The sequence below is a fragment of the Channa argus genome, chromosome 10 (genome assembly GCF_033026475.1).
Source record: "Channa argus isolate prfri chromosome 10, Channa argus male v1.0, whole genome shotgun sequence".
NCBI lineage: Eukaryota > Metazoa > Chordata > Actinopteri > Anabantiformes > Channidae > Channa > Channa argus.
The window spans coordinates 9487851-9508817 of record NC_090206.1 but is presented as its reverse complement, the minus strand read 5'-3'; the positions used below and the strand labels follow the sequence as shown (position 1 = coordinate 9508817).

The 20967-nt window shown below is 38.2% G+C and overlaps 3 protein-coding genes across 4 annotated transcripts; 2 read left to right on the top strand and 1 right to left on the bottom strand.

Moving 5' to 3' along the window:
* Positions 1–25: 25 nt before the first annotated feature.
* LOC137134620 (adipogenesis regulatory factor-like) lies at positions 26–1151 on the top strand. The gene is made up of 3 exons (XM_067519573.1): positions 26–351; positions 532–594; positions 773–1151. Exons 1-3 carry the CDS (start codon positions 273–275, stop codon positions 874–876), a joined length of 246 nt encoding a protein of 81 aa, XP_067375674.1. The 5' UTR covers positions 26–272; the 3' UTR covers positions 877–1151.
* A 149-nt stretch (positions 1152–1300) lies between these two features.
* LOC137134614 (G protein-regulated inducer of neurite outgrowth 1) lies at positions 1301–6089 on the top strand. The gene is made up of 2 exons (XM_067519557.1): positions 1301–2470; positions 2951–6089. The coding sequence occupies exon 2, from the start codon at positions 2981–2983 to the stop codon at positions 5111–5113; it is 2133 nt and encodes a 710-aa protein (XP_067375658.1). The 5' UTR covers positions 1301–2470; positions 2951–2980; the 3' UTR covers positions 5114–6089.
* cdhr2 (cadherin related family member 2) lies at positions 6067–18461 on the bottom strand. Of its 2 annotated transcripts, none has more exons than XM_067519555.1 (31): positions 18386–18461; positions 17509–17589; positions 17366–17425; positions 17110–17249; positions 16953–17003; positions 16777–16866; positions 16476–16565; positions 16173–16295; positions 15627–15773; positions 14950–15025; positions 14746–14855; positions 13700–13915; positions 13453–13602; positions 13161–13322; positions 13013–13071; positions 12654–12897; positions 12211–12453; positions 12043–12112; positions 11375–11959; positions 11199–11270; positions 10625–10674; positions 10368–10519; positions 9771–9867; positions 9560–9648; positions 9356–9427; positions 8959–9094; positions 8099–8223; positions 7871–7984; positions 7692–7775; positions 7281–7344; positions 6067–7202 (listed from the first exon to the last, which is right to left on the bottom strand). In XM_067519555.1, exons 2-31 carry the CDS (start codon positions 17561–17563, stop codon positions 7056–7058), a joined length of 3873 nt encoding a protein of 1290 aa, XP_067375656.1. In that variant the 5' UTR covers positions 17564–17589; positions 18386–18461; the 3' UTR covers positions 6067–7055. The 2 variants fall into 2 exon arrangements, with proteins under 2 accessions (XP_067375656.1, XP_067375657.1); XM_067519556.1 differs by having other exon boundaries at positions 6067–7199.
* Between the last annotated feature and the right edge of the window lie 2506 nt (positions 18462–20967).

The window sequence follows — 20967 nt, the reverse complement described above, 5'->3', positions numbered from 1 at the left end:
CTTGCATGTTTTCCCTTTTACTAACTCTTGTCTGGGGGTTTGATTACAGGATGTGTAGAATCTGCTGAGCGGGCTCTGGCTCCTGGCAGGACACTGTCATAGTTGGGATACCAGTCTGGTCGGTCTCCTTTGAGCACGTTTTGTTCGGTTTAATCCGCCTGGAACGTGCATGCTCGGTGGTGTTGGGCTCAAACAGCGGGTATTAAACAGCCTCTCCCATTGCAGACTGTGCAGATGGATGTGTGGACACTGCAGGGACAAAGACAGGAGCCATGGACTCGTTCAAGAAGTCCTTTGAGAGCATGAAAAGCACAAGCCACACGGCTGTAAAAGGAGTCACAGACACTGCAGGTACAAATCTATAGCTGTGAGAAAATTCGGGTCGTATTTTCATCTTGCATCCTGCAAAAATGTATCTGTCAATAAATAATTTTTTACCTTACACAACAGGTTAAAATTGAATCGAATTCAATTGAAAGTATTTTCCTTTTGAGGTTAGTCACTAATGAAGACCTTGTGATGTGTTTCCAGTGCAGGCAGCTCAAGAAGCTGTGCAGCAGGTGGCAGACTCATCCAAAGAAACAGTCAACCTAGGTAATATAGAAGAATCTTGTATCTTTAAAGCTTTGTGATATAACAGTGTATATATCACAGTATTTTGAGCAGAGAAGAGTTGCATAAACAAGCTGTCAGAGGTTTTGCAGTGTAACAGTGATGGTGTGTTGTCCTTTTCTGAATATTTGTTTTCTTTGCTTACTCTGACTCTTTGAAGCTGCTCAAGAAGCTGGCAAACAGACCCAAGAAACCATAGAAAAAGCTGCAGAAAAGGCCACAGACACCATCAAGGAGTTTGGACAAAACCTGGGGAGTAAATGATCCCTGTAATGTGAACAATTCTAGTTGAACTTGGAGATAACTTGTTTGATCATCCAAAACTTAAAGAAAATAAGTATTTGAAGATGTGGAAGTTTTGGCGTGAGAAAACCTGGGGAATAAATCATTTACATAACCTATATCTCCATACAACAAATATTCCAAAGGAAAGCTTTAAAGATTCTCTTTTTTAAAATTCCCTCTCATCTTTTTCCATTTGTGTTTCATTGAGTTCATTATATGTGACTGTTTTGGGAAATAAAAGCAGATAACAACTACTTCTGGTGTTATAAAATGTGCTATCCTGCCAGTACAGTAGATATAACACTGTTAGTAACTGTAGAAACACTGTGTCTGTGGAGAGCGATCATCAATGAATTACCACAGTCATTATTACCAACACATTTCTGATGAGATGGGGTTTGGCACGCTGGTAGCTGCTGATGAGAATGCGATTGGAGCCGTCTGCCTTGGCCCTCAGCAGCACACCTCCCTCCGTCACACTACATGGTTGCTAGGCAACAGAGCTCCATGGTAGTCTGGGATTGGTGGAGGCCTTTGAATTAATGGTGAAAATACTTCTTTCAGTACACAGTGTTCTGGCCAAGCTGCTGCCCACCACTATGGTAAAACCAAGAAATGAAAGGTTCTCAAAGATTGAAAGGCATATGAACATCCTCAGTCCCACACTATTATTCAAGGCGAGTGGAATTATTGAGGCTCTAAAGAAAGACGTGTCACAAAGCGGGGAGGCTGAAAGGGAGACTGAGTGTGAAAGATGTGATGGTTTACAAGTGTTTGTTTGTGTGGGAGGCACAGTGCTGCTTCCTCCAGGCTCCTTCAGCTGATATCCCCCTGTTGTTGTTCAAGTACAGTTGCAGAATCTGCACTAATATTGCAAGAACTTTCCATCACCTGTACACGCTTATGTTCCTGTAATAAGTATGTGACAATTTCATCCACAAATCAAATATTTTATTGAAAGGTAGTGCATTTTATTATAGTTTTCTGCATTTTACTACTATTGCCTATTATTATTTTTAGACTGAGAACAATTTGGCCATTACAAACAAATTGCTTTCTCACTGATTTGTCATTAAGAATCCCTCGTCTGCATACATTACTGTCCCTTGACAATCACTCACACTGATCATTAAAGCTTATATCATCAATTTATACCTCTTCTCAGATGTCTCCAGTAAAGCCAGTACACCGGTTCACAGGTTTATCTCACTGCACAGCTTGCCATTGTGTTGCTATGAGAACCTGTAGTTAATTACTATGATTTACTGATGATTAGAGAGCTGAACAGAGATTTTGTCATTACATTACCACTCTCTGCCAGAACCCGACCGTGGTTTCCAGGGAAACTGGAAATGTGAAGCTTTTCAACAGACACAGTCACAGCTTAAAGAGCGAGGATTGCCTAAGATAGATTCTTCTGGAGACAAACCTGTAGCCTGTGCAATCAGTATCAATCAACAGGGGAGATGTACGGACAGATGTGGGGGTCTTGATCAGAGCTGAGAATTGCAATGTTTGACCCAAATCTGAGAGAGAGTTATGGAAAGACTTCAGTCTGACAAGAACTGCTGAGGTATGTCTGTTGTTCGTGATTTGTTTTATCATATTTATTTTCATAGTTGAAATTTGATGCTGCATTCCTGTGCATGCTTTTGCTCTTATTTAATTATGGACTAAAACAGAACTTCCAAATAAGCCATGTAATTATGATTTTAAATGAGAAAAATCTGACTTGTAATTAAACATGAAAATGCTCCAAATCCAATCAGAAATTTTAGATTTCAAATGCAGTTATATGATAGTACGTATGATTGCAGTACCATATGATACCAAAATCAGCATCAGAATAATTTCTATCTAGTAGTAGCAGTGATGTAACATATCAGTAGCTGGATACTTGACACTGATATCGTATCATATGGTATAGTATTTTTATCACAAAAACAAGCCGTCATTTTATCTTCCACTCATGCTGGGGCTTGTTTTTATAGTTACGGATTACAAATTGCACAACTGAACTGAAAGTGTGTCGGTGCTGTGTTATGCTCTGCAGGTACTTCTACCACTTTAATGCGAATACAGAATGGGAAGTCTTAAGGATGAGATGAAAGGTCTTAGAGAGGACCACCAGCTTTGTGAGAAGACGGATGATGGAGAGCATCCAGGTGGCTCAGGAGACAGCGCTGTGCCTGAGAGACCTCAGAAAGACATTAGTCAAGAGGACTGCCAGCCAAAGCTGCAAATGAATGCTAGCTATGATGACGACGCAGGGAAAAATTCAAAATCCAAAGATCAAATGTTTTCAGCAGGGGGCTGTGACACTGTCTTTATACAAATCAAAGACTGTGCTCAGGCTGAGGCCATCCCTCTAACACAAGAAGCTGAAGCTGATGAAACAACAGTAGCTACACACAGTGATGCAACTATCTCTGGCAAGTTCCTGACTGAAGGAGACTCTGAAATTCAGAGTGAAAAGTCTAAAAGCACAGCTCAGGAAAGAGAAAAAGATGTCGAAAGTATTATGATGGCTGTGCCATCAACTCCAGACCCTTTTGACCCACGTTCCCCAGCTCCTTTCGGACAGCATCATGTGCGCACTCAGGTGAGCCTGGAAGTGGTCCAGTGTCGCTCTGCAGCCACCAGCCCCATGACTCCCCCTGAGGGCAAAAATTCCTTCATCTTCCCAAGCTCTTTTGGGAGATCTGAAGGTGTGGGTACTGGCACTAAAGATGCTGAGCTACAGGTGGGTCACCAGGTGGAATTCTGCTCCGTTGCCACGTCCCCCATGACCCCAAAAACCCCATCGACCACAGCTTTCCCAGAGCTTGTTGGGAGAGAGACAGTGAAACAAAGTGAGGAGCACAGGAAGAGTGGACAGCAAGAAAGTTGCCCTGACACAACAAGTCCGGCAGAGGCTGAGTCAGAGAAAACCCAAGCATTGAAATTTAAACCACTGAATGAGCTAACGGAAGACTTTAAGACAAACTCATCTCCAGAGAGCTCTGCTAGCTGCATGGCTGCTGGGAAAAGTTCACAAGTAACTGTGGAGGATAGTAATCAGCAGTGTAAGCAGCAGAGGATGGGAAGTATGGATCAAGACATTACAATTCTGGTCACCCAATATGGAAACAATGGGGAGGAAGTGGAAGAGGCCGAATCATCTCTTTATTCCATTGAGCCAGAGATGGTTAAAATAGATGAATGTGAGGAACTCAATGAAAACAAAAATGATGTACAAAGGGAAGATCGAGAGGAAATTATCTCAGCAAAATGGGCTGCACCTGATCATATCTCAAACACAAAACTTCCACAAAAGAAAACTGAGGAGTCATCTGTTCCTGCCAGGGAACAACCAACAATCAGTTCAGAGGTCAAAGAAAACAAAAATGTTCGTGAGGAGTTAAAAGATGCGACAAAGCCTCCTGTCCCTGAATCTCCAGCTCCCTTTGGCTGCCACAACATCCGTACACAGGTGAGCCTGGAGATTGTGCAGTGTCAGTCAGCGGCTACAAGTCCCATGACCCCCCCAGAAGGGGAACAAGCATTTTACTTCCCCAGCTCCTTCGGAAAATGCGGGACTAAAGACGCTGAGCTGCAGGTGGGTCAACAGGTGGAGTTTCGCTCTGTTGCTACAGCGCCCATGACCCCGAGAACGCCTATCACTACGACTTTTCCTGAGATCAGGAAGGCGACTAGCATAGAGGAGAAGATTGTAGAGGAGGAAGAGGATAAAAAGGAGCAGCCTGAGGACGACAAAGAGAAAGGGATTAAAGAGGAAGAGAAAGTAACCGAACAGAAGGTGGAAACAGCTGAAGAGGATGTAAACGAGGCAATAAACTGTAAGGAGAAAGGAGAGGAAAAATGTGAGGAGCCAGTGCAGGAGTTGAACTGGGATGAGAAAGGGATGACATGGGAGGTGTACGGCGCGGTGGTGGAGGTGGCCGTGCTGGGCTCTGCCATCCAGAAACACCTGGAGAAGCAGGTGAAGAAGCAGAAGAAGACACCCTCCATGCCTCCCCCTCCTCCCCTCACCCCCTCAGCCACACCCCTCACATCGGAGTCCAGTCAGGGGGGTTCAGGGTCGGGTAAGGGTCAGGCCGGGAAGAGGGCGGAGCAAGATGGGAAGGTGAGGCGACGCAGAAGAAACCCATTCCGTCTACTGATGGAGAACATGCAGCAGCCACACTGTTGCTCCAGAGCTCACACCACTGAGTGACATGAGGGAACGCAATGTCTGGCCAGAGGGAAAACATGACGTAACATGTGACGTTTGCGGCTATAATACAGTGCGTTCACTGATTTACGCCGACATGACTTTGTCTTTAAAGTGTGAAAATCAAATCATCTTCTCACACAAGATAAACAAGCACAAAAGCATTTAATATACAACTTGTAACATGGAGGACACACAGAATCAGCCATACAACATGTTTTTTGTCTTTTTTTTCCTTGGATTTCTCTTTTTCACAAATCTCCTGTAACTTCTTGCTGTACTGGCTGTTTTTATAGTTTAATTGACTCCATGTGTGGAAAAATGAGGGTGAGATATCAGAGTCATTGTTACCTCTTCCCCTTTAATGTTTTGCACCTAGACCATTCAGTTGTTTACTGAGTCATTTTAGCTGTTGCTTTTTTCTAACGCACCTCAGATAAAATGAAGCCATGGCAACCAGCTTTCCTTCTCCTGGTTGCTAACAAGCTTAGCACAGCTTTGACCAAGAGAGATGACAGTAGAATGACAGCATTGGATTGGGATTTCTGGCCTTGTGGTCTTTCAAGAAAAGTTGGGGGCCATTTTTTTCCCCGGATGTTTGGAAATTTGTATTTATAATTGTGGCTGTGGTCTGTGTGAGAAAGGGGTCTCTATGAGTAGTGAAGGCTTTTGTATGTCTAATATACAGCTTTTACATTTGGCACAATCTGTTTTGACTCATTTGTGTTGTGTAAAGATTTAAAATGTACAAGCACAATCATGGTCATTTTTGAAAAGTAAAATGTGAAGTTGTTTTTAGTCGTTACTTCTTATTGTATTTTAATGCCATGAAAAGTGATTCAGTTGTAAAGTGTGTGCTGAAACTTATTTTAACTGTGTTTTAATGCAGAGGTTGTTACAGTGTCAGTGATGTTGGTGTTCATACCTTGACTCGTACATAACAGTGGGATCAAATCCACATTTAAAAAAGACGATTTTATTTACAGATTGCACTTGTGATACATTCATTGAGATGTCAGTAGACACTGAAATAATAATGTTTTCAATCTCCTCTAGTTGGAAGTCACTGCATGAGGTTTTAATTCAGCACCAAGCATCTCAAACCCAAAGCAAGCACTACCAAATTAAACTAAAGACTAAACCTTTAGGCTGACATGCAGCCGTTAATGATGACTTTATTCATACACTTACATTATGCAAGATTATTTTTCTCTTTTTTTTATTCTTTCTAGTAGCATCAGCTGCAACAAATATTACCATTATGTGTTAACGACAATTATAGTTTTATTCAAAAAATGCAACAAGCTGTTTTTTAATCACTGCTTTATATACGAATGAAATAAAGTAATTTACATGTGCAACAAATTGCTTTATTTGCTTTTGGAACAGTTTTGTAAAATTATCTATATATAGTCTGAATGGTCTTTATGTGAAGTTGATGAGTTCATCCTACAATCTATATGTGTTATTTAGCAAGCAATACGATAAGCTATTTTTTGTTTTTTGTGTGTTGTGTTTCCCACACATCCAGTTTTTATGCTAAGCCTACCACCTCCTGCTTGTAGCTTCAGATTTGATGGACTTATATAAAAGAAGTAACTCTACCTTTGTGCTTGAAAGCCATAGAAATAAGTTCATGAAATCAGTAATGTTGCGATAACATATTGTTTTCTTGAAGTAACACATTCTGTTTTGTTTTTTCATTATTCATTTTTCTTTGAATTAAAAGTTAAGGCATAACAAATCTATTACTTTAGGTTCCATGGATATTGTGCAAAATCCATACTAGAATCTCAGAACAGGAGGTTATTTGAATACAAGGTTTTCAATTCTAGAAATAAAACTATAAATATTTGATATATGATTTCAGGTCACCCTGATTATAGAAAAGTTATACATTTTCATCTGAGGCCTGTGGACACTATCTTTCCATTGTTCATTTCCATCACAGGTCTGTGGTGCTGAAAGCAGGGTTGTTAAAACCCACCCGGTGCTTCTCCTTTTTCTGGCCTCGGTGGGCCAGCGCTGCACCTAGAGCCTCAGTGTACTCTGGTGGCCGATCCTCTTCCTCCTCTTCCTCCTGGATCACCTGCTAATGAGAGGAAAAGTTTGACAATTATGCCATATTCTATTAAGAAATTTAAAAGGACAATGAGGTTTTTAATCTCACCATAATAGGGTTTGTATCCCTTTCGGAAATATTCATGTCATCGCTGTAGTCCAGAGAGTTGAGGCTGGGGTGGAAAAGGGAAGAGATCAATGTAATCTTGAAATTAACAGTTATCATTTTAGAAATCTGTGGGGTTTTGTTTGTTTTATCTGCAGATCAGTGTTTTGGTTTAAATAAAAGTCACATGGTTTTGTTGGGAACCAAAAGCCTGCTCTCTGTCACAGCATGTAGCAGTAAGCAAACTGTGACAAAATGTTCGTCTGGAAACCATCCCGGTTGATTAACCAGCACGGCTACACAGCGGGTGAGGTCATGTGTCACTGTGAGCCACAGTCTTGTCAAACTGTGGTGCCTGAGCAAATAGCTGCTATTGTGAAATGGTGGAGACGGTCACAGTTAGGCTGTCCTTACCTGACTTTGTCCACGTCAGAGCTCTGCTCGTCCAAGTCCAGAACCAAGGCTGAGTCGATGTTGAGGTTGAGAACAGGATTAGCCCTGTCAAAGGGTAACAACACACATAGAGTCAAAAAGAAGTCTTATTCTTCATTCATTTAGAAATTCCTTTGGGAATGCAGGTGATGTTTTCTCACCCCTCCATTGTGTACTTGTTGGTTCCAGGTACCACAGGACCACTTTTCTGGTTGCCAGAATCTGCCATAGATGTGGGCTTCATGGCTTTAGCTGCCTTCAGCTTCCTCTTGTAGCTGTAGTGTGAAGTAAGTTGATATGTAATCAGAGCCTGTTTTAACTTATAACAAACTGGGACTTGTGGCTGTTTTTGACCTGTGTCTAACTTTATCTTAAATCTTGTTTCTTACTTCCTGCGAGTGCACAACAGTGAAGTGGTGAGGACAACCAGCACAATGAGGAGGCCTCCCACCATACCCAGCAGGATGTACTGTACCATGTTGACTCCTTCTTCATCATTCACCTTACCTTTGCCCTGAAAACAAATTAAGAACCCTATGGTTAGTGTTTTGTTTATGATTCTAAATTTTATCTTTATTGTTGTATGATAAAAAAATTTTTAACATTACATTTCAAACATTTAGACACATAGTCAATACATAAAAATATCACATATATATCTGTTATTAAGTTGTACTTGTTATGTACACTTAACTAACTGAAAATGTTAATGTTATGGAAGTTGCTGAAAAGTTAAATTTATTGCTTCAAAATTAAGTTTTGGCTTCCCTTACATGGTTAATAAAGTCTTCTGTAGGTGTATTAAAAATTTTATAGACTTAATACCATTTAATCCAAATAAATCTCAACGCTAAATGAAATACATTATTTGTAATTTTAAAGCAACCATCGTTAATTATGAGGCTTCCAATGAGGCTCATTGTGTTGCACATTAGCAACAATCTTGCAGAGAAACAGATTTTTCTAAATTGTCTCCTGCAGCAAATATCTCCAGGGGAAATTTTCTTATAATTCACTTGATTTAATGATTCTACATAAGAACAAAGACTGACATGCTGCTGCAGGTACCATTATGATAGTTCTTCTTACTCTGATTTTGTTTTTTTGTATGTTTGTTTGTTTGCTTTCTTCAGGGACTCACTTTTCCCATTGACAAGAAAGTCTCTTCAACTAGAGTAGAAAGTTGACAATATGAAGAAAGCAGGGTGAAAGAAAAAGAAAATTAACCTTTAAAACTGTTTGAACTTACAATGTACATGAGACCAAGGTTTGTCAGTGCAGCATAATGTTCTGGATCAGCGAGCATTTTCTCGACCTCATTAGAGTTAATAGCTGTACCGTTGGAGTAGACGAAATATGCCACCATGATAGTGGCATCTGCATTCCTGATGAAAGGATACAGAGTAGACACCTTTATAGTAATAAATATAAATCAACAATTGGGGTGTGTGGATATAAAATCTAAACCTTATTGAATTACAGCAATCATTTACCATCGTTTATTCTCAACAACAGACTGACACACTGGCACCACCTAGTGGTCATCATCTCATTTTAAAATTTTTGTCAAAACCAGCCAATTGTTTATGCTACATATTGTCACAGATTGTGTGATATATGTATATGTGACGTCAGAAAGAACCTACCTGGATGCTTTATCAGTGCCAGATCTGATTGAAACTATTTCAACAGCAGCTTTGGTGGCAGCAGTAAGCGCCCTAGAAATGCAGACGTCAGAGAAAAAAATTCCTCAGTGAGAAAAGGCTTAGATGAGGTTAACTACAATGAAACTAGAAGAATGCTTCAGTTCTCTGTCACTGGATGTAACTTAAACCTGGAGAAATGTATACCAAGTGATTTTATCTCGTTGTTGTTCAATCTCCTCTACAGGTCGTTCAAACTGAAGTTCAACTTTATACGATTCATCCACTGTGAAAATCTGCAATTTAACAAAGAAAAGAAACAAGCTGCAGTCTCTATTGTCTATGTACTGTTTACACAGACAGACAAGATAATGCTTGACTGAATGTAAATTTCAGACGCTTGATTTCAGTCACTCACCTCCAGTACGGTGTGACTGGAGAGGCCACCAGTGTCGGTTGCAGTTACTGTTACCAAATACTTCCCTTTGAGTGACAGTTCAAGCTTTTCACTAGTTCTGTGGAAACATGAAAACATCATTTTATGTCATTTTTGCAGTTAATTTATGGTTGTCTTTGTTGTATTTAAGGATCATGTTAGATACAAACTTTGGACTCTTATCTGTCTCTTGCCCAGTTGTTTCTGAGTCACATTGTGGTAATATTGTAAATCTTTGTAGACATTTTGTGTGTATATGCTAATATTGGGTCCTGATTAGCCACATAGCCATGTGTGTCTATTTATGTGCATTTTAAATCTCTTTTTAGTGATTGCCATCACTTTTCAGGTTCCCTCTGTAGCCATTTTAGCTGTTCCTTTGGTGCCATTTTGCATGGTTTTAGGTGACACCTGTCATTTAGATTTCTTTGTGTTTGTTTCATACAACAAATAGTAACAGTTAAACAGTGTATTAAAATATACATCCATGAGAACAGCTCTGAACATCAAATCTTGTGAGAAAACCCAAACACATTTTGAGCAGAACAGTGTAATGCTTACAGATGGCTTTATACTCACTGAACAATCCCAACATAATTGTCCTTTTGCTGTGTGGTGACAACCTCAAAGAGCATCCTCATGGGAACTGCAACATTGTTGGTGTCTACAAATTGGACTGATGATATTTTAAATTCAATCTGTGAGTGTATTCCAGAGTCACGATCGGTAGCCTGAGAGCAGCAAGAGACACAATCGAGAATGTTGGAACTTACATGTCACATATCTCATTGACAAGTTAATATCATGTCAGGTATTTGTTTTTCTTTTATACTCACATTGACTTTTGCAACCGCTGTCCCTTTACTTGCGCCTTCTGCTACCACAACTAAAAAACAAAGATTGGAAATCAGTGTTAAACTCACATCTAAATGTCATTCAATCTTCTCGAATGAAAGGCGAGATCATAAACAGGGTGGGAGATGGGGTGATGGCGTTTTGTTTTTCAAACGAAGGCTGCCTAAAGTCCAACAGAAAATGTAACCAACACAGAGCACCTCGTAAAGGTCTTTCCCTCACAGAGTACATTCACACCTATTGGCAATTTAGATTAGCGAATTAACCTAACTGCATGTCATTTCTCTACACTAGAAGAACAGCTACTTAACACATCCATGTTTATGACAACACACCAAACTTTTTCCCTGTTTAGTGATTTAGACTGCTAGTTTGAAGCTCTTACAAAACAAACCAAAAACTACTTTTACGTGGGCCCTTTTGAGATTGCTTGGTCAAAATCAGTGGCAATGGGTCAAGTGTTGAAAGCCCCTGATTTAAAAGGTCACAAATGAAACAAACTAAAACAAAACAAATGCTGCTTTAGATCTTTCTTAATCTCAGACGTACACTCACCAAAGACAGAATCTGTAGGAATGAATTCTGGACCGTTGTCATTGATGTCTTTTATGTTGATCACCATAATTCCTGAAATAGAGTGAAATTTGAAAAAATAAATCAATAACTGGTGTGTGTAGGTGTGTAGCTGATTTTTGTATATTGTTACTGTTTTATCTGTGATCAGTCCTGACCTGAGGTGATACTGCTGTTATGTCCCTTCTCTGTGAATTCGTCCACCACCTGAGCCTCTATTTGTGCCTGGTCACATTCTTCATAGTCCAATGTGATATCTGGGTTGACTCTGACTTCTCCTGTTACATCGACAATAAATTTGTCACAGGGTGTCCAAGAGCCGTTGCATCTGCATTTGATGGACTCCAGCTTATAGACCAGGGAGTAGTTTCCATCTTTGTCCTTCCCTGTGAATCTCCCAATAGCCTCACTGATGGTGGTGTTCTCATTCACTGTCACAGGATCTGTTGGATTGAATTCAGGCCTCTCATCGTTCACGTCCAACACGTCAACCGTTACTGTCACTTCAGATTTCTTCTGCTCCAGATCTGCTGCCACTACCTGCAACTTGTATTGTGTGCGACCGCTTTCATAGTCCAGCTCAACTTCCGGGTCTAAGGTGATGTTTCCACTGTAACCATTTCCCTCTGCAAAGCTGCGAATCAGGAAGCTTCCAGAGCTTCCTTTAGCAAAGCTAAAAGTAATGCGATTAAAATCCAAAGTTTGGTCCAAATCTTCAGCATGAACAGACCCCACATATGCACCTGATTTTCATGGAGAAATACAGTTAAAATCCAGCCAGATGGTTCTGAGCACTACAAACCCATTTGTAATCTTGAGTACTGACCTTTGTCTGATTCTCTAACAGCAAAATTGTAAAAGGAGGCACTGAATTGTGGTGTGTTGTCATTGACATCCTAGAAAAGATTTGAATGAAACACTGTCAGTTATACCAGGAGGCAGTATGAGTAACAACAAAGAAGTTATCATTTTCTATACTCTTCAGATGTCTTACTTGTAAATTTATAATAACTGTGACCGTAGAGGACAATGGGGGAGTTCCCTTGTCTGTTGCAGTGACATTGAGTTCTATTCTTCCATCCAGTTCTGGGTCCAGGGCCTCAAGGTCCAGTTCACCCTTGTTTCTCAACACACCTGTGTCAGGGTCGATGGTGAAGTTATCACTGTACTTGTCTGTGTGCGGGATTCCATACACGATATGGCTGTTTAGTTCATCAGGGTCATCTTCGTCAGTGGCCTGTCCAAATTAGAATTAAGGAATGGTAAAAAAAAAAACATTTTCTTACATTTTTCTTTATATTGACACATTAAAAGCAGGCCTATGCTCTATAAATGTAACCATTTTTTGAACAAAGAATAAATTCAAACAGACATTCTGTTAAATAAATCTGTAAGATGGAAGAATTAACTAATCCTTTATTATTATCTCATAGTTACCTGTATCTTAACCTCAACTTCTTGGCCCTCTTTAACCACTACCAGGTAAGAGTCTCTGTTGAAGACCGGTTTTTTGTCATTTACATCAGTCAAGGTGATCTCTAACATTGTGATGCCAGTCTTGCCTTCTGTGTCTCTGGCCTGAAGTGTCACTGGATACAGAGATCTGACCTCACGATCCAGCAGAGTTCCATTTTTGACATAAATTGTGCCTGTAAGTGGCTCCACATCAAAACGCAGTCGTCTGAAATCGCAAAAACAGATTCTTTAGTATTGGTGTCTCATTTAGCAAACACCAAAAAGCACACAGGGGCTGCCTTAACCCAAAGAACTAACGTTTTGTTGAAACTTAGACATACATGCTTTCTGGAAGGAGCGTGTAGGTAATGTTTTGATCCATTGTGTCAGGGTCCTCTGCCTGGGGAAAAATACAATTTATGTACTATTCAAAAGCTTCTGACTTGTAATTTAAACTATATATACGGAAAAAGATCATTTAGAACTTACAGTTATTGTGTCAATTATGGTCCCATCAGGAGAATTCTCATTCACCGTCAACTTATACGTTTCCTTTGGAAATGTGGGGCTGTTGTCGTTGGTGTCCTTGATGTATATAGTAACTGTAGCAGTGGAACTGAAGCTGGTTTCTCCTTGATCTATGGCAATCACCTAAAACCAATACACGAGCACAGCAAACCCTTCAGACATGTAAACGGTTAGAAGTCACAAATACAATAACCAACATGCAAACAATAATATTATTGTCACAGGCTCATGTCCTACATTTAATTTTTCTTACATGTAAAGTCATCATGTGTGTTTTTTCATAATCCAGTTCCTGTGGCTGCTTGACCAGAAGCTGAATGGTGCTGTCGGACACAGTAACTTTAGGTTCTACAGAAAACACGTTTTTGTCAGGTCCTTCCAGAATTAGCTCAGTGCGGGCATTCTGAGAAAAACCAAGAAAGATAACTATTTATTAATGTCACTCAGAGCATGTTCCAAATGGTAACACGTCATTGTTTAGTTGAAAAATGTTTCCTTACGTTATCCAGATCTCTGACGGTCATGTTGATGTTAATAGACCCCAGTGAGTGCTCAAAAACTTCACCTGTGAATTCAGTCGCCTTTACACAGGAGAGCTTATCTTCTCCGCACCTGTAAAACTCTGGCTTGTTGTCATTTACATCGATGATGTTGATCTGAACTTTCGTAGTGGTACTGGCTTCCATACCCATATTGTTTTCTTTCGATTCTTTAGCCTAAAATAGAACAGCATAATTTTACTGCCTCTTAATTTTACAAAAATATATGTTCTGAGTTTCTCAAATTAATGTCATATCCCCTGTGTACAGTACTACACCACTGACTCATCAAAATTCATGAGCCAAACTTTGTTAATGCACATCTGATCATTAGGAGAGACTATACATTAGCCACAGCATGAGTATTTGCTTATTTCACAAACATCACTGGAGTTTCTTTTTTGCCTTTTTTAATCCTTCCTCACATTGTTCTGTATCATTAAAACAGTGACGGGGGGCCAACGAAAGTACAAAGCTTCATTTAGACGTTGCTCTAATACTGTGCCTCACTCTCTGGGATCCTCACCATGACAATCACCGTGTGTGGGGTTAAACACCATTTGACTTCGCATTCATCCCCTTGTGTGCAACCCCCTATTTCAAAAATGTCCTTACTGTTCAACCTTCACTGTAATTAAAAAACACCTTAATGAATGATTAATATGATTTATTACTTTCTGGCCAAGATATAGATCAAAATGTTGCCAAACAACTAATAGCTTTTTTCAAAATTTGGACTGAGTCATGGTTTCACTCTGTATGCTATGTAAGCTAAGTGTCTGCTAGCTTCATGTTTAGTGGACTTTTATGGAAGTGGTATTATTTGACCATTAAAATCTCATTAAACAAACATTGTGCGCAAACAAATTCTACACAGCATGTTGACAACTTCAAATTCTCTATAGCAACATAATCTATATTTCAAGTATGTGCACATTTGTTATACTTATACTGAGAACAGGAGAACTTTCACGTAAATCAGAGTGACTAAAGTCAAATTACTGTACCTTTACAGTCAGGGTAACTGTATCACCAGTAACTTCTCTGTCAATGTGTGAGAAAACAGAAATGACGCCACCATCATTTGAGATAGTAAACAGGCCATCTGCTGTTGAGCCTGTCAAACAGTTAGAAGATAAAATATATTTCTTAGGCTCCTGTTACAAAAAAATAGGGTTGTAACTTAATTTTTTAATCACGTTGAAGCTCACCTTCAATGCTATATATGATGTCATTATTGACTCCTGTGTCCTTGTCAATAGCTGTCACTCTCAACACAGTCTGGCCCTGTCAAAACAAGTGAATTTTCTGAATCCATAAGCAGTTGTAAGTCTCTCTTACATGCAGACAATATGGCAACTAAAGGCAGGCTTTTTAGATATGAAAGGTTCAGCTCTTAGACAACAAAACTAGTAGAAAATATATCATTTTTATCTGTCAAATTAACATTCACAGAGTCACTGTAAATATGTTTTATCAAAATCCTGTAACATTTTAAAATGTTTTTATTGTTTTACTTGTACCTCTGTTTTTTTTCTGCTATTGTTTAGACAGCATATCACTGTCTATACTAGTCTGTACTTTGAATGTTAATCCTTGTCATCAGTTTATGTTTTGTAAAATTCACTAATTACATGCAAAACAGACACAGACCTAATCAAGAGCATGGTAGTATAATTTTGTGGTCTTTTTCAGCCCTTTTAAGCTCATCCACAAAGCAGATACAGGAACTGTGACAGTTCAAAGGTATTTTTTTTTTTTTAAATTAGATGCTGAAATACAATGAATTATATTATTAATAATAAAACTTAAATCTCATTCGCTTTTTGAAAATACACATTGATCTGTTTAAGCACAATTTCTGTAACCTTTTGAGTATGGCACTTACCACATCAGAATTCTCCTCAACACTCCCTTCATAGGGGACACCAATGAACTGTGGGTCCATGTCTGAGATGTCCAAAACCGTAATGAAGGAATTAACTACACTTGATTGGTATTTGGTTTCAGAATAATAACAATTGCCTCCACCATCCTGTTTAGGTACACACAAGGTTATTGAAAGTTAAAACTTGCACTGTGTTTGACACAATAATAATTATACGTTACAAAACTACTAATTTTTACTGATTGTCAATTCAGAGATTAAAAATTATGTCACACTTTAATTTATATTAATTGAAATGTGTATGAAATTGATTGAATTTCAAACTGATCACATTCACAAAGAAAGAGAACCCCCTAATTCCATAACTCCACTCACTGCATAATTTTTAAAAAATGTTTAAAACTGAGTATTAGGGGGGAAAGGGAAAGGCTGTGAATTCGAGAAATCATGTTTTTCTTCCTCTACTTTCATTTTTTCTTTATTATTAATCATTAAGGTAATAATAGTATAAAATATATAAGACTCAAACTCAAATATTATACTTACAGATGCATTTATCGTCAGTTGATAGAAAGTGCTCAGTGAAGTATAATTCAGATGTCCCTGTAATGTGACTACACCAGTTGTCTTTACGATGCCAAACAAATTGAATCCGTCCCTTGGAATAACCTAAGAAACAGTAAAGTTAATAAACTATATGTAATTTCAGAATATACGCTGCCTCTAGCCCGATGAAAGCTGGGATAGACTCTGGCCCCCCTGAGACCCACATAGGATAAGTGGTGACAAATAATGGAATGATGGATAATATCAAAATAAGATGCGAATTAATTTCTTGAGTAAACTTACATTTTGAATAGTGTATTGAACGGCACCTGCTTGTGAAGTGTCAAAATCAGTGGCCTGCACCCTAAACAGAGTTGTACCTACAGTAGCATCCTGTTGAGTTGGTAGAGGATAAGAACAAAAGAAAAAAAATGAATGTTCTCTAGCATTGACAGCTCTGTAAACTAATCTTAGCATTTTTATGGACTGGCAACTTTTTGTCATAATTTGTTTTCCATAATTGTGTACATAACAACATGACAAACTGGGGTAAAACATTAGGTAAAAAATCAACAACAAGGAAACTTGAATATGTTTAACTCACCTCTGGAATCTCGACATCATATGAAGCCTTCTCAAATCTGGGCTTGTTGTCATTGGCATCCAACAATAATACAATTATTCTTGCTGATGTCTGAAAAACATTACAGTGCATTACAGACCAGAATACAGAAATCAATACAAAATTAAAGATTCATACTGACCCTAAATATTACTTACAGAAGTGAAACCATCCGAGACTTGAACATCAAGGGGCAATACATCACCAGCCTATAATAAAAATATTTTAAAACACACAAATAGATAATAGACATACACAGACAACTAAAATGAATTTGTTGACAATGTAAGGTGCTCTCATTCCACTATACCATACCTCTCTATCTAGCTCTGTTTTGACTTTGACAGTACCATTATCTTTGTTTACAGAGAAGTATACAGCATTGACGCCTAAAATTAAATATTCCAGTGGGTCATTTTCTGGGTCTGATGCTTTTATAGTAAATGCGTCATCACCTATGAGAGAAATATAGAAAATGTAAAAATGTGTGTAGTATTTCTTAAGGCATAATATCACAAAAGTGAAATAATGTAGTTCTTAGCATTTTACACACGCATGCACATCCACATACCTACAGGGGTGTCTTCACACACTTTATACTGTTTACTTTCAATTTCAGGACTTCTATTACCTTTAAAACACAAAGTATTTGAGATTCAGGTAGTGAAGTAAAATGATATGGACAAAATATAGTAAAATTACTGGAATACTTACCACTACTTAAACTGATAAGGCACAACAGGATTACAAGTCCTGTTACCTTCTCCATGTATGCAAATGATATAGACAACTCCGCTAAGAAAAACAGATCATTTGTCCATTAGAATCAATACTTTATATACCATAAATTAACCAAACGTCTCAGCAACTCATCCAGTAGTTTTCAAGACATGTAACTAAACAAATAATATCATCCTGCTATTGTCATTAGTTGTAAAGTTACAATGAGTGTTCATTTGCATTCATGGTAGTATAAATGTTGGCCAGGATATTGTCCCACATTGCATGTTGGTATTTCATTTACAGAGAAGCCCATAAAGAGACAATACGTGTGTATATACTCATATAAAGATATTGCTAACTTCTTGCTAAGTTCTTTTTTGTAACGATATTTTCACACACACACACACACACACACACACACACACACACACACACACACACACATATATATTAGTTCTTTTATTATTAATGTTTTTTCTACTATAGTTGTTTGTACTTAATTTGAAATACAGAAATGAATACTTGAGGCAGGTTTTGGAAGGTATGAGCAATACTCAATTTATGATAAATATCAGAATTCACCGATTTGTAATGCCTGATTCCTGAAGATCTCTTAAGTATCTGCAAGCTTACTAAAATGGAATGCAGACATTATTAAGTATTCTGTACAGCTTTTACAACATAAGATCGAAGAGGGTGACACATTTCCTGTCTTTCATTGTCAGCACATTTACAGTAGAAATAGATATATTAAGAGGTAGATTCAGTGTTCAGTAACTGAGCTATATAGTGACTAAAAGAAATACATACAGTAATACATATACTTTACAAAGCCAAATATAATTTAAAATGCAGCCGTTAGACTTACCAGATGGCAATCACAGAGAAGCTTCGCAGTTACTGGCATCTGAATGAGACCTTTGGCTCTTGTACCTCCTAGTGATTATCATCGCACAGTTGTAAATATAAATGATTAACACATACGTACAAGACATGCACTGCCAGTGAGGCAGCATTTAAAGAAATACCAAAGACTAGCAAGACTATTTGAGTGCAAAATGTAAAACAATCAACTTTTCCAAACGCAACTATTCTTTGCTCTCACACACAGCTACATAATTGGACAGTAATGAGAGACAGAACACATGCAGCAAACATCTCTCTCCATCAGTGGCTGGCCAGCCCTGTCACTAGTAATACATGGCATTGAGCCATAGTGGCTCACCAGTGTATATACCCAAACCCCAGGAGCATGTGAACTGCTCTTGTGTCTGAATGGGTTCTTCTGTTGTCCTAGCAACAACAGCAGCGCATTTGCTTTCATTAAGAAACATGATTTGATCAGGGCCCTTTTAAACATCTCATTAGAACTACCATTGGTCCAGTGTTTTCTTTTTAGGAAGCAGAGAGCCATGCAGCTCCCTAATGAACGCCTCCCAGTAAAGCCCCCTTCCCAGTCTGACCTGCACTCTAAATTAAAGGGCATCACACACTGGCCTCATTCATAATCAGACATTTGCCTCAAAACAAAAGCTGAAATGTGAGGCTGTATATGGGGACAACAGTGCTTTGAGACAAATGCTAACATGCTGATGGTATAAGGTCACCATTTTAATTTCACACGTTAGTAAGTTAATATTTACACAAAAAAAGTTTCCATCAATGTAAAACGAAATGGCTTATAAGGACATGCAAACCTAACCTTAACCCTAACATAATTATATCTAAAATAGGGCTTAGGGTTAAGTTTCCATCCCCATATATGCAATTGGATTTGATCAATTTAATTCAAAAATCTTGCATAACATGAACACAATAAGACACTATGCAGCCATAGTAGCAGCTCAAAGAGACTTAAACACGGCAGCACTTTGTGCTATGTGCTAATTCTGCAAACATGCTAAGATAGTTTTAGGGTTTAGTTTAGATATTCACCATTTAACTTGAACAAGTTAGCATGCTTATGTTTTCTAATTAGCATCAGACACAAAATATACCTGGAAATATATAGGAAATATACAGGAAAAGTCAGGGAACACCAAGCTTAAGTATTATTCATCTTCTGGGAACCTTGACTATCTTTACAAAATTGTGACAATCCATTTAGTTACTGTTAAAATATTTATTTCTGGACTAAAGTGGTGTGCTGAGGAACACTGACATTCCCATAGTCAAATTGCCTAGGGCTGGCTCAAGGGGGATGTTTTGGGTTGCTTCTACATACTTGTGTATTCTGGACTTTATTATGTAAAGTGCCTTGAGATGACTTTGTTGTAAATTGGCGCTATATAAATAAAGTTGAATTGAATTGAATTAAAATCAAAGGATCAAAAAACTTATTGGGTTATTGATAATCTTTCATCTTGACCTGCTGGATGAGAATTAAATTATGATGGTGTCCCTTTTGTGTATTAATACATTTCTTATTATAATGGATTCACATAACCAAAATGTGTCAAGTGCCCGAAAAGTGGGTCAGATATTTGATAAATAAGTTATATTTCATTACCTCTAAAAATCCCAATTGAGTGTACGACTAGGTGTTTAAACAGGTTATTGAGGGGGAAACAACAACAGAAATGTGTTTTAAACCACAGGGATATGATCATTCAGAGCTTAGCCAGTCTGAATACTGATGGCAGACATTCCAGAACTTTGTTCACATAATCTTACACGTGCAGTTAAACTTTGGTTTATGACTTACAGCAGTGGAAACAACTCTGCCACTTCTGACCCAGGAATAAAAAAATATATAAATGGGTGGGGATGTAATAAAACACTGCGATAGCAATTCCAGTAAACAGAAACATAACTGTAACATAATATACTGGGTGTTGTCTTTCCACAGAGTCCAAATGATAAAACAATGTCCTGATAAGTAGTGATGCACAATGGCTTCTGAATGAGGAAATATGATTTTGGGGTGAAAATGAAATTAATTTCATTAAACTCATGTCAATATGTCAGGATGTTGGGAGCCCTCACATATGTGCTAATACTAATATCATTTATAAAATCTAACATAAATCATATATCATAAATCATAAGCTCACATAAATCTAACCTTTCTTCCTTCGTCTGTTAATACCTTCACTTTTGGGATTTATGGAGGAAATCATGTATTTTACTCAATAAGGGGAGTTAGATATATCCTAAGAATATTTTCTTTAAACAAAAAACATTGTCTAGATAATCAACTACACACATTACAGAGGAACAGTTGTGGAAAGCAGAAGTACATAACCCTGCCTGTATTGAGGTAGAGTTGAGAGGGAAATGACACAAGTTAATTTATTTGACAGCGAGAAGTAATGAATTCCTGTAATAAGAGTTCACATAGAAACACACGATCAACACAACATATTATTGGTTGAATTTTGCAGTAAAGTAGCTACAAATAGCTATACCTCAACATGCTACAACAGCTCTTTATAGTTTAAAAAACACATG

What these genes read in the sequence shown, in the direction of transcription:
- LOC137134620 (XM_067519573.1), top strand. Translation starts at nt 273, where the DNA reads ATGGACTCGTTCAAGAAGTCCTTTGAGAGCATGAAAAGCACAAGCCAC. An exon ending in AGGAGTCACAGACACTGCAG is followed by an intron (nt 352 to 531) that starts GTACAAATCTAT and finishes ATGTGTTTCCAG; the next exon opens with TGCAGGCAGCTCAAGAAGCT. An exon ending in CAAAGAAACAGTCAACCTAG is followed by an intron (nt 595 to 772) that starts GTAATATAGAAG and finishes GACTCTTTGAAG; the next exon opens with CTGCTCAAGAAGCTGGCAAA.
- LOC137134614 (XM_067519557.1), top strand. Translation starts at nt 2,981, where the DNA reads ATGGGAAGTCTTAAGGATGAGATGAAAGGTCTTAGAGAGGACCACCAG.
- cdhr2 (XM_067519555.1), bottom strand. Translation starts at nt 17,563, where the DNA reads ATGGAGAAGGTAACAGGACTTGTAATCCTGTTGTGCCTTATCAGTTTA. An exon ending in TGTTAGAGAATCAGACAAAG is followed by an intron (nt 11,960 to 12,042) that starts GTCAGTACTCAA and finishes CATGAAAATCAG; the next exon opens with GTGCATATGTGGGGTCTGTT. An exon ending in GGGATACAAACCCTATTATG is followed by an intron (nt 7,203 to 7,280) that starts GTGAGATTAAAA and finishes TCCTCTCATTAG; the next exon opens with CAGGTGATCCAGGAGGAAGA.